This window comes from Barbatula barbatula (assembly GCF_947034865.1).
Source record: "Barbatula barbatula genome assembly, chromosome: 4".
Classification (NCBI taxonomy): domain Eukaryota; kingdom Metazoa; phylum Chordata; class Actinopteri; order Cypriniformes; family Nemacheilidae; genus Barbatula; species Barbatula barbatula.
This window is the reverse complement of record NC_136768.1, coordinates 3,526,652-3,544,406: the sequence shown is the minus strand read 5'-3', so window position 1 is coordinate 3,544,406 and position 17,755 is coordinate 3,526,652. Positions and strand designations below refer to the sequence as shown.

Sequence of the window (17,755 nt, the reverse complement as noted above, 5' to 3'; positions counted from 1 at the left end):
GACCTTACTGAGATGATGGAGCCCAGGGCTTGGATAGCTCCATACACACGCGTATGTTAGCATCTCGGGACAGCGAAGCGTCAAGAAGACTTTAAAAGTAAACGTTTCAACTGGCTGCTCTCTATAAATTACAAAACCACGCTAAAGCGAAGGAACCTTCATGTGTAAACTGACACACACACACTTTCTTTTAACATATTCGCACACATAAATGTGTAAATCCACCACGGCGTAGGAAGATGGATCTGGGGACAGATTGTTAGTGACATGTTAATTTCTATACCGTCACTCAAGCTGCATCTGCAATCAAAGTGATGGGCCATAAACCCCTCCCCAAATCCTTACTCTCTCTCTCTTTCTGTCTCTCGCTCTACCTATACTCTTTCTTTCTGTTTTTATGTTCCTCCGCTACCTCTCTGTTCACCTTTCTGTTACTTTTCTCAATTCAGTGTGTATTTCTTTCATCTTTTGGGATGGGAGATTTGTTCCATTATAACTAGCGATGCGCCGATACTAAATTTCTCCACCGATACTGATATCGGCCGATACCAATTCTGAAGATCGAATGAATATTTCTTAACTTTCTAAATGTAATTCATTCATATAATGACTATTAATATTGAACATCAAACTGGTGATGTGTTCCAAACTAATGCAGAGGGTGTGAAAAATTGCTTTTATTGACCAATGCCGATTATTGTCCGATATATTGGTGCATCTCTAATTATAACCATTATAACTTACCAGTTGCATTGGGGCTGGATTCAGTGTTTAAAATGTGATTATCTAGCGTCTGCCTGCTGGACATAATAAACAGCATAGACTGGTTTGAAGTTTCAGGTTGGGAGATGATAGCAAACACGTGTGGCTTACTAGACCATTGCTTTAACATGTTTTTGCCCAATTTAGTTTTTATGTTTGGGCCAATTTAAACTTTTTCCTCTTCTAAAAGACGTTGAAGTCAGATCAAAGCGATTTCTGCTCCTGATGGACTTATTCTTCCTGCAATTTTATCATCATAGTTTTATGATGTCACACATGCACAGTCGCCACATACAGATCCTAATGGAAATGTCATCTACCTTCCTCAGCCGTAAGATCAGTACAAAACAAGATAAGATGAAGATTGCTATGATCAAACTTGTAATGTTACACATCAGCAGGCCTTTACAATGTTTTGTGTATGTGTGTGCCCGCAGGCAACCGTGGTACTACGGCTGGGGTTTTAATCTACCACGTGGACAAGCTCTACTGGACAAGTGGAACCAAATCCCAGATTCCACAGATATCCTTCTCACACATTGCCCTCCTCTGGGTAAGACCTACATCATACACACACACGGCACGCTGTAATGAATCTTCCCCATTATTTCCTCTTTATCCTCACACACACTCACACTGCTCTAGAGGTTTGGCAGATGGAGATGCTACAGCAGACTGCTAAAGCATGTAAAAGTGAGATGCTTCTCTCAGCACTGCAATCCCTCTGCACATAATAAAATCCTCACACACTCATATAGTATGCAGAGGTTTCTGCAAACAGACGTATACGGTTTAAAACATTTGGACTTGGAAAATGACATGCTTTAGTCTCATGAGAATGTGTCTCTTTGCATTTGGATGAGTGTTAGAATGTAACTCCTTGCATTATGTGTACAGATGTGAGACTGCAGGTTTAAAATTTTCTTGTCTATAATTATATATTTTTCATAAATATTTTTCATCAGTTTTCAGAGGTTACTGCCGCCCTGTTAATTATTAAAATATACAAATTTCCTCCCTGTTCATCATAAACATTTACTCCGTAACTATTACTCAAGTCACTGACTGCATGCGTCAGAGGAGAACTGGCACTCCTGGGAGACTTAGACTGGTTTCTCCCAAGGGTTTTTCTCTTCATTTATTCATCATTAGAGTACACAAAATAAACCTTAAATGAAAGATTCATACCTCATGACTGCTTCATAGAGACTGACTTTGAGTTTGTTGAACTAGACTTAAAATCTACAGCCCCATATCCTCGATATTCATCTCTGTCTGTTCATCTCTGTTAATTCTGCCATCTCGGTTTTTGCTTGTATCTCTGTCGATGCAGTTTGATGTCATTGTGTATAATTTACCTTTACAGGTTTTTTGGATTGGGTGCCCAGAAAGATGCAGCGTGTCGGTTGTATGGAGCTTCTGAACACAGTCCAGAGGAGAGTTCAACCCAAACTACACGTGTTTGGACACATTCATGAAGGTAGCTTATACTCACAAACATTCACACAACACACAAAGACGAAAACTGTTGGTAACTTTAATGAACTTAGAAGGAAATTGACATTCATAAATCATAGACGCGATGCACGCATGCTGCGATCTCAAGGATATTTATTCATACTGTCATGTCAATCCGCCCTGTTTTGAGGTTAGCAGGGCATGCGTTCTCCCATGGTGCTCTGGCTTCTGACAGCTCTATTGCAAGAACGAGATCACATTCATTTGCACTGTAAATATAGTTCTTGCATATAGTTCTCAATGTGCCCTGAATAAGACTGAACATGATAGAGAGCAATGCAAATGCTATATAATGATCAATGTCAAATATGCACGTTTAGGGCTTTGTGTGACCTAGCATGTGAGTGCAACCGAGAAACATAAAATTGTCGTGTTTTTCTGCCATTTAAAATATTTATAACATTTATAATATTTAACATCCTGCACTAAAGCATTAGATTATGAATTTTGTTTTACTCAAGCGATATCTGTGCTTTGTGTTTGTGTGAGCTAGGTTACGGTACGATGACCGATGGAACCACCACATTTGTTAATGCCTCTGCGTGCACAGTGAACTTCCAGCCTATGAACCCGCCCATCGTTTTTGACTTGCCCAATCCCAGAAGCTCATGATTGAACCGATGCCCGCCCACTACCCCAATCAGGGTCCCTGTTCATATACGGATTCTGTGTATTGTACTGTATAAAATCCGGCGGGAGAGGCGCTTTTTGGATATTCTAAGAAATGTTTCATCCATTGCTGCCCTCGAACACAAAAATTGGCGTTTTGCCATCTCGTAATGGACTTTTGAACTGTTTTCTGAATTTCACTCTTGCGTTGCACTTGAATCGGCGTGACAATCGCGTGTATTTATAAGGTCATGGAAGCCAATTAATGGTGAAGATGGGAAGCCAAGGTCTCTTCTCATTGGCTGGCCCTCGATGAACTTTGTAACCTTGTAGCCTCAATGGACCTCAAAAATATCAACAAATTTTTTGCTCTGGATCTACTTTTGAATGCTCCTCGATGAACCCAGAGAAAACAGTGCCATGGTGCAAACATGTTTGTTCAGGGTCTTTAACATTTCTCTCGTTCTGCTTATTTCAAGTCTCTCTTGTTATATGTTGCGCTTTTTAACTCTGGGGTCATGCGGGATGTCACTGGGAGAAATTTGTTGTCTCTAATCACGAATGTAATGTTTAAAAAAGTTGATGGTTTAAAAAATTGGCATTCATGCATTTTTTATTGTTCGATTGACTGTAAACGTGTAAAACTGTGAGTGTGTTTTAAAGCAAACAGTCCTTTATTGAAACCGTGTGAATTTTAACAGTAGTTTGAAGTGTTTGTTTAAAGTCTAATATTAAAAAGTTCTTCATTTAATGTCCCTCCTCGGATGTCAAAGACTCGCCGCGCGCACAAAGCGCCCTTTCGCGTAACAGTAACAGTTGCACTTTGATCCACATGATCCCCGCTATAATTTATTAACATTCCTCATGGCGATAATTTATTCCCTTGTGTTTTACAGTTCTTCAGCATCAACTGTGTGTGGCGTTAGACCTACTATGACGTTTCTGTTAGATGTGCAGAGGGTTTTCATCTTCTCCATATAAATGGATGAATAAAAATGAACAAATCGAACAAATTATCGTGCCGTGTGTGTGTGCATCTGCAGACCTGTGTGCATGTGCGATCAATTGCTCCCCTCTTTTTGCCTGAGGACAAGCAAGAATGAACGGACGGAGGGATTGAAGAGATATAAACATATTGGAAACGACAGAGGGATGAGTGAATGTCTAGGAGCTCGAATTTCTGTCTCATCTCTTTCTTGGTTTTTAAGGGTTTCTGCCGTTTGTTCACTTGTTTTGCATTTGGTCAAAGGTCGAACTTTGTGCTGTTTTTTAGATTGTGGCCCTTTTCTTGTAGGACGTTGCATCTGGTTTGCTGCTGTGCCGCAGAGTTATTTTTACCCAACATGCCGTTCTGAATTTCAAAACAGAATCCGTGGGTCGTTTTTTAATCCATTGTGCTGTAATATTTTAGTGCTAAAAATATATCTTAGTTTGTCTTTATTTGGCAGGTTTTTGTTTTTTTTAAGGGGGGGGGGTCGATTCATTTTCATACCATCCAAACTGGAGTTATGGTGATGAGGAAATTCTGGAGCTGAAATAAGTCTCTTTCTTTTGTTCTGTGATGTATCATTTATACACGTTAACTTAGAACCTGTTCCATAATGTCCTATTTCTCCTTCAATCTCTCATTCTCCTTAAATCAAAACCTATCCGTATCACAGGGATATGTGTTCTCCCTCCCTCGAACCCAGCCGTTCTTTTATCTGTCTTTTTGTGCATCTGTAAGAGAGGAGTCGATTCCTGCATTATTATATCCGCACCTTTTTGTTCTAATCAAAGGGCTCTGAATTTCATATCAATTATGTGGACGAGGCTAAAACTTAATTTACGGAGGTAAAATTGTCCTCGCTCCTGTATCAATTCACTCCTTCCCGCTTCCACACCTCTGCACATCCTAATGAAATCCCTCATTCAAATAATTACACCAGTAATCCTGCGGGACGGAAGGTAATTTATTCCAGGCGGGCTTTTACCTTGCCATTAAAGACTCTCTGTCATCCTTTCCGTCACTGGACCGCTCATTTCTTAGGTCTTTTATCAGCATTGTTCATCCACTCGTGTGCCATCCACCCAATCCTTTGTGGTACATGCAGTCAACATCGGTCTCTCTGTAGCGCACACACGTATGTCCTCTGCTGTCAGCCCTTTCTGGTTTTATCTCTCCGTGTCTTATAAACTGAAGGGATCTCGCAAATGACAAGCACTGTATGTACTTGTCAGCTGTTTTGTGCTTTTAAAGCTGAACAAAGGGCCGGTTTACTGCGTTTTAGCGGCGTTAAACATCCCGGGGTGTGCCGTCTGGTGCTCTGCGAAACTACTTTGTGCCAGGGCTGCTGGTGAATGCGGTGGAACAAATGCGTATGCCGCTGGAAAAAAGAAAAAACACAAAACAATTAGCCGCAACAATGCATGCTGATTAAAGTCATATGCTGCTAATTTATGAAATGATGTTTGTTACGACAAAGGCGTTTCATTTTGTCTTTGAACTAAACATATCCTGAAGCACGAGGCGCTTGACTTGTTCTGTAAAGAAACCATTTTTTAAGTATGGAAACCGAATGCTGTTATTTGCCTTGGTGTCATCTTTAATGAATACAAGTGTCCTCTGGGGGGAATAATTGTAACCACTTTTTATTGTTAAGCAGATGCTCAGCTTTTTACCGTGTGAAGTTGCCGTAAAATGCATGAAGCACTTGTCTTGTTGGATGACCTGCCATACTCCATCTTAAACTGTTTTAATCAAAATGTTGCTGGTTTTTTAATAGATATGAATGCAGCTTTGATGACTTCATATTCATGAGAGAATATCATTCTGAAAAATGTCACATGCGGTTTATCATGCAAAACAAACTATTAAAGCAAAAGGGTTATTTAACATTAGTGAAAAGGGCAGAATAACATTTATTCAGTGAACCTAGAAAACACTTTTTATATGTCTGATACATTTTAACATAAGTAGTTTTAACCTGTTTTTTTAAATAACTCCTTGGATCCACATGATCAGCAAACTACCAAAATGTGTTTACATCTTTATCAGTCACCACTTTAATAAAAAATACAATAAAAAATGAATATTTAGCTTTTGATGAAAGCTTCACTTTCATTGAAATCAGACTGTAAAAGGTAATCCTCCGTGTAATAAATATTTATGTGTGTACATTCATTATTTAGATTTAGCGCTCATATAGTTGGTAGCTAGATTGCGAGTATCTGCATTTTATAAGTAATGGTATATAAACTATGCAGCACTTTTCTGAAGTTGTTGGTTCCGATAGTTTCACCATCTTCAAATCACACTCTACAAAACTATAGAGATGAAATGATCTTTGTTTTAATATTTTATTCATATAAATACGACCTTAATAATAATCTTCATTTCAATAGTGTTTTCAATAGCACGAGATGTATGTTGCATTTTATGTGTAAGGTCAAGACACATCGTCCTATCTGCCTTCATTAACATATTAAGCATCCTCATCGCAGAAATGCCTCAGGGGCCAAAGAACAAAAGACACTGCGTCATTGCGTGCAGAATACAAATGACAAAACATTTGTGACATAACTCTTGGAATATACAAGTCATGTTTAAAATGAACTTGGATGTCCGCTTGGTGACCTGGGTGTAGTGCAGAACGATTTAGCTCAAATTTTCTAAGAAACGTTCAGTGTCGCCATTTTGCTCAGGTTGCCAAGTTTAGTCTCACCCTCCCACTTTTAACATGGCTTAGGGCGCTAAGGACGTACTCCGTGGGGAGTCATGCGAAACCAGTCCACCCCCTCATTCTTTGTTCGGCTCTTTCGCGATGCCAAAAATGACGAAAAATCCCAGGTCTGTCATCAGCGTAGTGTCAGAACAGAGCCTGGGGGTGGGTGGTCCCCGCTGAGTTTCTAGCCAATCTGGTGCCCACCCTCTTTTCTTACCAGAAGTACAATGCACTTTCTAATAACAGATAAAGACACACCATTACAACAGTTTTGACTTCTGATCGAACAGAGCTGTTCTTGCTGTCAGATGTCTACATGATATGCACTACACAGCAAAATGGTCAGTGTTAAAAAGGGTCGAATTAACACTCACAGTGTATATATAATCCACACTCTCAAACTTTGTATTAAATACACATTGTGAAAATGTATTTGACATTTTGAAACACTTGGGATTTTGCTGTGTACCAATCGTTCCTGTAGTTCAAACGATGGAGTATTGTGCTAGTTGTGCAAAGATCATGGGTGCCACATACTGATAAAAAAATCATTTTGGATAAGTGTTTGCCAAATGCATAAATGTAAACAAAGGTGTTTACAATCCAAATCATTGACCTAGCAAACTTAACCTAGCATTTTGTATTGATGTGTTTAAGTGTTCTATATGACAAAAGGCTGAAGCAAACACTGTCAATTGTACATATGGTACCATCTGTGGTCTGTACTAGGGCTGTCACAATATCATATTATTACTTTGCGGTTATCATGGACAACGGATTTCTGTTGACGGTATTATTGTAGTATCTGCTAAGATTTTGTTATGCTTCGTCAAATTTTGTTTCCTCCTTTTTTGGCCAAAACCTTAAACGGATGTTAAATTGTTTACAATATTATCATATGTGTAGAATTAAAGTTGGTTATTGACAACGCATCAAGCCTGTACTGACAGTTACAAAAGAAAGATCAGACTTTTTCAACTCTGAGTCAGGCTTTTGAAAGCTTTGACAATAGATGTTGGAGGAAGAAGATAATTTGGGCTTTCTCTCCTGTCTCGCAGCCTCGGAATTTGTTTTATTTTGGACCTTTTAAAAAAGGTGCCATCTAAAATGTAAAGTATTGCACACTCCTGACAGTTACTGTAGAGTCCTGTGTCATCTTCTGAGTAACAGTGCCAATTGTTCGATTGTAAGTTTATTCCCAATCTTCCGTGGAAACAAATGACATCATTTTGTGGTCATTGCTCAACGTCTTATTGATGAAGATTTATTGTGATATAACTTCCCCGGCTTTAGTAATGATGAAATCCACCGATTATTGATATGTGATCTTCAGACCCTAAACTTAGATTTTTTTATATATTTAACTGTCAGAGTATGCACCGAGAGTTTCAGTCAGAATATGACTCTCATCTCTGCTGTCCTCTTCAGATCTAGAGAGAAACACATTTACTGCCTTACTTTATTTGTGTCTTCGAAGTGCAGGTAAACTGACTGAAGACATGGCAGTGGAATTTACCGTAGCGTTTTGCAAGTGTCTGAACTCATATTCTGCATGATCTACAAGTGCTCTGATCTGACCGAGTATCTGACTCCCACACGACACAAAAAATATTGAAAATGTATAAAAAACATATGCACAAATAATTAGTTGATCTAGCTTCAATCTGTCATTATTCAGCAGTGTAATTTAATTTGAGTTCTCTAAGCGTAAGAAAATGAAAACATAGAATGGAGACGAGCTGATCCTCTCATTGATTCAATTGTTATGAGGGCATGTTTATTATCCTCAGACAGCAGGTCATTACACAACATATTGTCTGGGTTTTCCGGGTGATGAGGCTGGGCATCGTGCACCTGTTTTTGATAGGGGCTACAAAAGTGGCGGTCATGGCACATTACATCCTTTATGTGAGATGAAACATCTTCAATGGGGGAAAATGACATTTGAACAATTTCTGTATGTCCATATGAAAATCCAGCAGTTTAGTTGTTTGTTTGTTTGTTTGTTTTGTTTTCGGTTATTTTGTTTCTAGTGATGATAAAAGCCCTAAAGCGCGATCTTGTTTCATCACAATGACATCAAACCTTTGAACATTATTATGTCATAGCTCCATTATGATTCATGAAGTCATAAATCTACAGGAGTAAACTCAATAGTGGAATGCGACTATAAAGTAATGTATTCACATACTAAAGACTTAAGTATGACCGAAAGCAAACAGGTCTTCGACATCGCATGCCATCTGTTGTGAGATTCTTAAATGAGATATTGATGAAACAGATTTTATATGTCCTCGGGGAAAGAGACATTGGCCCATCATTAAATCGACTCACCCTGTTGAAAAAAACAACATATGCCGGTTAGGTATGTTTTGTAGCATGGTAGCTGGTTTGAGCTGGTTTAAACTGGTTTATGATTTAAACCATCTTTGAACCAGCACATCACCATCTTAAACCACCCTGTGACCAGCTAAAGAACAGCACATTACCAGTTTAAACCAACTACCATGCATCAAAACATACCTAACCAGCATATGCTGTTTGGTTTTCAACAGGGCAGTATTAGTGCATGTGACATTTTATTGAGGATTTACTTCGCTGACAAGATCTTATACTATAGAATACTGTTCTATATTTACTCGCACATGTATTTTTCAGATATAATATTCCTCCTGGGCTATAGGATTTGGCCAGTGCTATTGATTTTCTAAGCCGTCGAGGTAGTTGCCAAGTTTGAATGCCAGCAGGTGCAGCTCACTGGTTTCCTTGGTGACAAACTTCAAACCGTCTTGCAAGTCTGAGAAGTCTCGTCCGGATTATCTGTCCGTGAAGTGGAAAGAAGTGAAGATGTTCTGCCAAAGCCCATCAAGTTTTTCAACATGTAATCCATCATCAGATTATCAAGCGGAGAGATTGACACAATGCGTGCATCTCAACGCCTGCTAGTTGCGTTGATTTGTGCGTGCGTGGTCTGGTATTCCTCTCTGAATTAAACGGATCCCCCTTCTTCAGCAAACGCACAGCTTCCAGTTGCACACATGAACATTAATATGAATATGTGTGATACACATTTCTTAGCATATTTCTGCAAATATCAAAGATATCCCCCTGTTCGTCTTTCAAATAAGAGATCTTTGAATGATAGTTTTTTTAATAGTTAACGATATTAAGCATAAATATTTGTAATCCATATACTGTAGCCCAACAATTCTTTTTATGATTATCTCTGAATGTCTCTGACATTACATTGAAAAATGACCAATATTTACTTTGTGTATTTGCTGTAATTGGTTTGTTTACAAAATGAGAGCAGCAAATTTTGAGACTCTCTTCTAAAGGGGAGCTCTGTTTGTACTTCCCTTTTAAACACAACAGATGATATTGAGAAAAATTGAACCGTTTTCCACTTTACATTTAATTACCTCGCTTCACTTTTACAATCTCGAAAAAAAGAGTGTTGCGAACTTTTCGGCTGGCTTCGTTTTAATGGTGTTTTTAGAGGATACAAATTAAACGGAAGCCCCGCTGCTTGCAGCCAGTCTCCAAAGAACATAATTAGCTGGAACATCTAGAAATCAGAATTATTCAGTGTTTCTGTTCTTCTGTTTGCTCTAATGAGATACAAAGAACATGTAAGCTATATTTGTGCCGCGAATAATTTCTCCAATGACTCATGAAGCAAGAAATGGGATGCTTCTCAGGATGTGGTTAGGTGTGTGCGTGCGTTCTCCAGAGAGCTCCGCACATTATAGCGGATGCGTCGCATGGCAGTGTTTGGCTATTCGCACCTGCACGGCTCTGCAGGAGGACGCTATTGGCAGGTTTTCCCACCTTTGAATCTGCACGCTTGAGCTTCTCTATAAAGACGTTTCTTGTATAAACTGATCGAGAACTTTAAAGGGATTCTGTGATTTGAAATGCAGCTTAAACCTTCATAGCTTCTTGGTTCCCTCCAGTCCCACATGCTTTCATTGTTCTCTGGGGAAGCCCTGGTGGATTCACTTTCAAGGATTGGCACACAAAAATTGACATTGTGAATGAACAGCTCTAATTGTAAAAACGAACTTACAATGAAAGTCTATGGAGCGAGGTATTTAAAGGAAACAGTTCACCTAAAGATGGAAATTCTGTCTTCATTTACTCATCCTCAAGTTGTTGCAAATCTGTATCATGTCTTTGTTCTGATGGACACAGAGAAAGATATTTGGAAGATTGCCTGTTACCAAACAGTTCTTGGTCACCGTTGACTACAATAGGAAAGATTACTATAGTGCCCCAGAACTCTTTGCTGTCCTACATTCTTCAAAATATCTATATTTCTTTTCAACAGAACAAAGAAATGTATAAAGCAATGTTTCCTTATGGTAGTCAATGGTGGCCAATAACTCTTTGGCTATACGCATTCTTCCAAATATCTTTCTCTGTATTCATCAGAACAAAGATATGTAAACAGATTTGGAACATCTGGATGAGGATGTGTCATGATCCTGCCTCTCCTTGTCTTGGTTTTCGAGTCTTGTGGCAGGATCATGTCAGTCCCATGTGTTTTGTGTGGAGAAAGAGCATTGTTTTGGTTTGAGAAGCCATGCTCTCTCTCCGGTGTCATGTCCTTTAGCCCCGCCCCCTTGTTTCCCTGTCAGCAGTCCATTAGTGTTAGTCTTGTCTCCAGCCCTGATCCATCCTTCCCTTAGTGTTTCAGTCCCCTCACCTGCCTCGTGCAATCCTCCTGTTATCTTTCCCTTAGTGTTTCATCCTTGTCACCTGTGGCCACTCTCCCTGTGTCATCAGTCCTTGTTAGTGTTTTCCCTTTATCAAGCCCCAGTTTTCCCTCTGTCCCTTGTCGGTTCATTTTCATTTTGTCATTATCGTACCTCCTCACGTCACCTTGTTGGATTATTCCTGTCTATGGATTATCGTGTTTGTTCCTGTTCTAAGTTTGTGGATTTTGTTGATTTATTATTCAAAGGACTTTGTTTGTTTTGTTCCCCTTGTGGAAAGTTTTAGTTTACACTTTTGTCTTGTTTTAGATCATGTTCTCCCCATCGAGGGTCTTTTGTTTTAATAAAGTGTTTGTTATTTAACTCTGCTGCCTGCGTTTGGGTTCTGTCCACACACCGTGACAGGATGAGTAAATGATGACAACATTTTTATTTTGGAGTGAACTCTTCCTTTAACTACTTTTGTATTTTATATGATCTTAACCTAAATGTTGTCTAAATCATGGCTGTGTTGTTGCTTGCTACAAATGACTGATTCCATATTTTGCGATGTATTTTTTACTTTTTAAATAGCATCTGATGTTTAGTTTAAGCCAATAACTTTCTTCTTTGAAACCCAAATCATCAATTAGTCACACATTTCCTTGTAGACACGTTTATGATTTCCCAGAGCCCATAAAAGCTACAACACGCACCCAAATCCAACCATTTCTGTGCTGTGCTAATGCACCCAAAACAGAAAATGCCCTGACAATAAATTGTAAGTGTATAATATATTATCTGGCTTTTTAAAGCATTTCAAGGTCTTTAAATTCCATTAATGTATCTCCCGATGGTTGAGAGACACTTTCAGGTGGTGTATGTCTAGAGGACAAACCTGTCTCTGGAGGACTCCACCCTTCATTTTTATGTCACTGAGCTTTTCTGTCCTCTGGAGTGACATCAGATGCAGTTAAAGACTAAAACAAAACCCAATGACAGTTATTAGACCATTCTGTTTTTAATCGTAGCTAACAGGTGAAGAGATTTTTGACGGACTCATCTGAAAGGATTTATTATTTATCTCTCTCTCAAGCTGGATGTTTGCGGTAAAAAACTCTTCAACGGTTTCACTTTTTATTGATTTTGGTTGCGTATCACATTGAAGTTGTGGTATGTTTACTATTCTGTAGTTAGCTGAGCAAAACGACTATTCTGAACACTTCTCACTTTTATCCACACACTGATCTACACATCATCTACTCAGTCTCATGTCATTCCAAACCTGTAGGACTTTCTTTCTTCTGCAGAACACAAAAGAAGAGATCAAATAAACTGTGGCCCCATTGACTGACATTGTATGGACACAAAACCACATTTCTCAAAATATCTTCTTTCGTGTTCCACAGAAAAAAAAAAACAAATAAAAGCCAAGATTGACATGAAGGTAAATAAATAATAAGCTTTGGATTTTGATATGTAGGTTATTCAGATGTTTGTTTAAACAAACTTGCAACTCTAGCATGTTTCTTTTTACCAAGTTGTTGCTTTTAAGCTCCCCAACATTAAGTGTATCTCTCCGTCTTCACCTCTTAGCCATGTTGATCTCACACGCACCACAGTTCGAAAGAGCTTGTAAATGTATACGCATACGCGTACACGTGCAGGGTATCAGGAATCACAGCACGTCCCGCGCCCTGCGCTTCAGACCTGCTGCCGGGGTTCATTACGATCTGCCGTATCGCCAAACCGCTGTTTGATCTGCGGCTCACCGACTTTATTATTAAGACAAGATGCTTTTTTTCCTCCTCGCCTTTACAGATCATAAAAACGAAAGGAGCGCCTGGCCGCCGTAGAAGAGCACCTAGATAGAAAGACGGTGCTGTAGCTTTTAAAGCATTTGTGATTATTTCATAAAAGTGAAGCAACTTCAGACTGGTAAATAAATATTTGAAGTGCTTTGGAGAAGGATGTGGATTTCCGCTAGGATTTGTGCTTTTGAGCAGGAGATTAAAGATTAACGGGAGAGTCGACGTTGCGCATGCAACAGTCAAACAGACGCCTTGGATTTTTCCTTTTATACTGTTTCTGATAGTTTTCCAGGTTCTTTAAAGGATGACTTTTTGTCATTTTTGTTGTTGGTTTGACCTCTATATGTCACTTATGTGAAGAAAACTTCAATTGATGTTTTTGTTATACTTTCTCTTGAAGGATTTCAAAGTCAACATGAACTCACAATTGACTGTATTTACTTATATACGTGCTTCTGGTCTTAATTTATATAAGTGACCTTAATAGACGAAATGTGAAGTTAACAAAAAATATGGTTTATTTGGTGACTCCATAAACCACCTAATAAATTCATCCACAGACGTCTCAGCAAGAATGAATTCATAATTCAGACCCTAATCAGCATTTAACTCCTCTAATTCTCCGCAATTAATTTCTCCTTTGATCAAATGCTGATGTGCCTGCGTGCTGGTGTGTGTGCGATTGCGCGCATGTACGGACACTGTGTGTGTGTGTTGCGCTATTACCCACCTGGGATTTCACATCAGGGTTGTGGAGTCAGAGCGCCGCAGTAAAAGCAATGACCCAATTAAAAACAAAGTCACATCACCGGGTGGCCAAACAAACCAACAAACGGCTTCAACAAGGAACAAAAGGATAAGGAGAGCCGCCCGCTTCCGCTTAAGGGGGGCGAAACGTCTGTGCGCGTTTCCATGGTAAACACCCCCACGCAGAGCGCGAGCGTGTGCCGTTTGCGTGCGCTACCTTTGCAGGCATTAGTCATAATTAACAGGGCTACTCTGGAGATTATTTTCTGGGCAAACATTTTAATTAAAACTGTTCCCTCTGTAGCGTGCATGCCATCTCTTCACTTAGTGCCAATTTTCACCCCTCTGTCCTCTAAAAGCAGGGACCGCGGTGAGGGGGGGCCCCAGATGGTGGCTGACGGCGAGAACGAGTGGGGTACAAAAAAGAAGTGAATAAACTGTTTGTTTATTTAAATGAGATTCTCTTCTGGACTACACATTCGACTCGATTGCCCTCGGATAACTGAGGGTTCCCTGAAGCCGTCCACTTCCTAACCTGAGACAGCGGTTGATGCCTTTCAAGTTTTTGCAGCAGGTTATGGTTGCGAATATGAAAAATTGAGACTTGTAATAAAGTCTCCTTGTTCTATTTATATATTTTACTTATAGAGATCTCGACATTGTGTCATTGTGCTCAGATTTTGCAGAGACATCAATTAAAAGTCGGATTTCTCTTTAAAGACGAATATTTTTCATCGTATTTTTTCAGGATTACATTAACTTGGCGTTGAAAACCATATTGATACCCTGCACTCTTTATGTCAACAATTGTCTCTTAAAGGGATAGCTGACCCAGAAATAAATGAACTCACCCATGTGATTCCTAGCCTGTATAACTTTCGTTCTTCTGCAGAACACAAAAACAGGGGGTCCCATTGACTTTCATTTGTATGGACACAAAACCACTGGGACATTTCTCAAAATATCCTTTTTTTGTGATCCACAGAAGAAAGAATCATATATAAAGTCATATACTGTATAATGTTTTTTTAATGACATGAGGTTGATCTATTCCTTTAAGAAATACATTTTGAGAGAAACATAATTTAAAATCTCCTGAGCGAGATCTAAGAAAGGAAATTCCTCTCGGATTTAGGAGGATGAAAAGAGTAATCGGATGTGAATCGTGTTGTGCACATTAAAGAAAAATATTTTTTCGCTTTTGATTAATGTGCGCAAATTCATTCAACTGTGTAGCTGTATTAAAGTAAATACATGGTCAATTTCAACTTGACTCAATTTCAATGTTGTCTAATTAAATATCTGAAATTGCGTTCTTGAAATGAACTCAACACATCAGTCCTCAACAAAGTTTGATGAAACACATGCAGACAGACTGTGTGTGTCATTGTATATGTCTGGAGGAAGACATTATCTAGCTTCCCATCTTTGAGTCTTTCCTCTCTGGTAGTCATGTTCAGACATATTTCACTGCATTATATCAGCTGTCATTCAGACAGAAGCTCTGCTTTATTTCTGTTCTTATCTTTGAGAAATCTTTTCATTTCACCGCTGTCTCTCAAAGCATAAACATCCCACTCTCAAATCGATAAGTTTTTGTCAATGTGTGGGTCGGATTTTGGTTCAGTGAGGCTGGACGCAAAGATATGACATAACTGGACATACAGTACAACTTGTTATGTAAATAATTGTGGCAGATTAGATTAAAGTAACAAACTAGGAATTTAAGTTTTGAGAGTCTTTGTTGTTATTTAAGGGATACTTCGCACAAAAATGTCATTTTAAAATATCATTTACTCACCTTCGAGTTGATCCAAATCTGTATAAACTTCTTTGTTCTGATGAACACAGAGAAAGATATTTGGAAGAATGCTTATAACCAAACAGATCTTGACCCCTATTGACCTCAATAGTTTTTTTTGTTCTGTTTAACACAAAATGAGAAATTTTGAAGAATGTAGGACAGCAAGCGGCTCTGGGGCACTTTTGACGTCCGTTGTACTTTTTTTCAATGGGGGGCAAGATTTGTCTGGTTATACGCATTCTTCCAAATATCTTTCTCTGTGTTCATCAGAACAAAGAAATGTAAACAGATTTGGAACGACTCGAAGGTGAGTAAATGGTGACAGAATATTCATTTTTGGGTGAAGTATCCCTTTAAGGGCCATTGATGTCTGTAACTTGTGCTGTTGTGTTTACTATTTGTAACATATTGACATGGAATTGAAAGGATGGAAATTAAGAACTCAATGATGGATTAAGATGAACATGTGACGGGTGCCTTGAATATGTACTGAATGCTAGAAATGACCCCTGACTAAAGACGAACGCACTCTGAAGAAATGTGGAAACGTTTGCACATAATTTTATACCATGAAATCTTAATATTTGAGCTAAAAGAGCACAGAATCTGAATGCATGGTATGATTTGATCAGGCTGGTAGGGTGCGAGACCGGCTGCCAGGGTTTACTGTATTTTCGCTAAATGCACACTAACAAGGGACCAGGCTGAGCGAAAGCTGGAAGCAATTAGATGCTGTAGAAATGAACCTGTCACTGCATATGCCCATGAGTCTCATCAAAAACCTGATGAGGAAATTTGACTGCCAGGCACAAAGTTTAGGAAAAAGTACTTGATGGAAAAGAGGTTTTTTGTGTCACTATCCATTTTTTGCCAATGATCACCCCACCGCTGATTCCGATTGGTCACAATCACACAGTGATTGCCTCCTAATATCCTGGCTGCATAACACAAGTATATCTGAATGGATTCATTAGCCTAAATCCTCACTGTCTCACATGTTCCCATCTACATCTGAAACCTGTCTAAGTAGCGATTCCCTATTCTCCACCGCATCTCCGACTGAAGGACGTGTCCATATTTGCTCTAGTCATACAGGCAGAAATACCCAGTCGCTGCCTTTAGGTTAGCTCCAATCTGTGAAGTTAAAAGCCGCATGGGCGAGAGCTTGTGAAAGCGCCTCGGGCCGGCTGAACTTCTGCACCCTCGCCCCGTGCCTCCGCCCGCCTTTCATCTCACGTCTATACTCTCCAATTGATATACGCCTTGATCTTACCAGGTTGAGTCTGTTCCCTGAAGCACTATGGAAGAGCAGGGTAATCTCAAACACGGGTAAAACTCTATCAGAGACATACTTATTAGGGAAGAGAGATACATACAGAAAACTCACTCTAGAGCCACTTCTCACCATTTTTGAAAGTAAGTGCAATATTGTGGCATCTTGGAAAACATATCGATTTTTACTTCATGATTTAAACTAAATAAAAAAATATAAAATGAAGCGAGACAAATATTGATGAAATCAAAAATATATAGTAAAAAATGTAAAATAAAGCGAGACAAATGTAGAAAAAGAAACCAAAATGGCAGACACGTCAACGTGTGGAGCGTTTAAATGTATCAGTTCAATGATGTCCTCGTATCTCCGTATTTCATGATTTATATTTTTCCATTAATCATTATTATTAGTCACTGACTGTTCATGTTTGTCCATGTGTTTTGCAAATATCCAACTATTGTAAAAAAGTCTGTTGAATCATTCAGATCTGCATGTAAGAGGTAATTCAGATTTTTTTCTTGTGTTGCATCTTTACTATAGTAAATCACTAAAATCAAATAAGCAATGCTATCAGCCACAACACATTCTTTGTGAATTCCCTCAAAAAGGACTGTAAGTGGTACTTTGCAGATTCAGAGATGTGCGTTAGCCAGGCACCTGCAGATGGACTTAAAAAACTGGCAGCTTTTTAGCCGAGGAGTAAGTGATAATGCCTCGTTCCTCCCTCATCATCCCTCAGGTCCTGGCACGAGAACGGCAGCCATACACGGAAAGAGGAGCAGCTACTATATATATACACCCCACTGACTCCTGGGTAATCACATCCT

At 39.1% G+C, this 17,755-nt stretch overlaps 1 protein-coding gene across 1 annotated transcript in view; it reads left to right on the top strand.

Moving 5' to 3' along the window:
* Positions 1-3,896, top strand: part of mpped1 (metallophosphoesterase domain containing 1) — a 28,600-nt gene extending 24,704 nt beyond the window's left edge. Inside the window, exons 5-7 of the mRNA XM_079454108.1 lie at positions 1,200-1,315; positions 2,129-2,242; positions 2,774-3,896. Coding sequence (XP_079310234.1) covers positions 1,200-1,315; positions 2,129-2,242; positions 2,774-2,892 — 349 coding nt within the window. The 3' untranslated portion in view covers positions 2,893-3,896. The remainder of the gene's footprint in view (positions 1-1,199; positions 1,316-2,128; positions 2,243-2,773) is intronic.
* Positions 3,897-17,755: the final 13,859 nt, after the last annotated feature.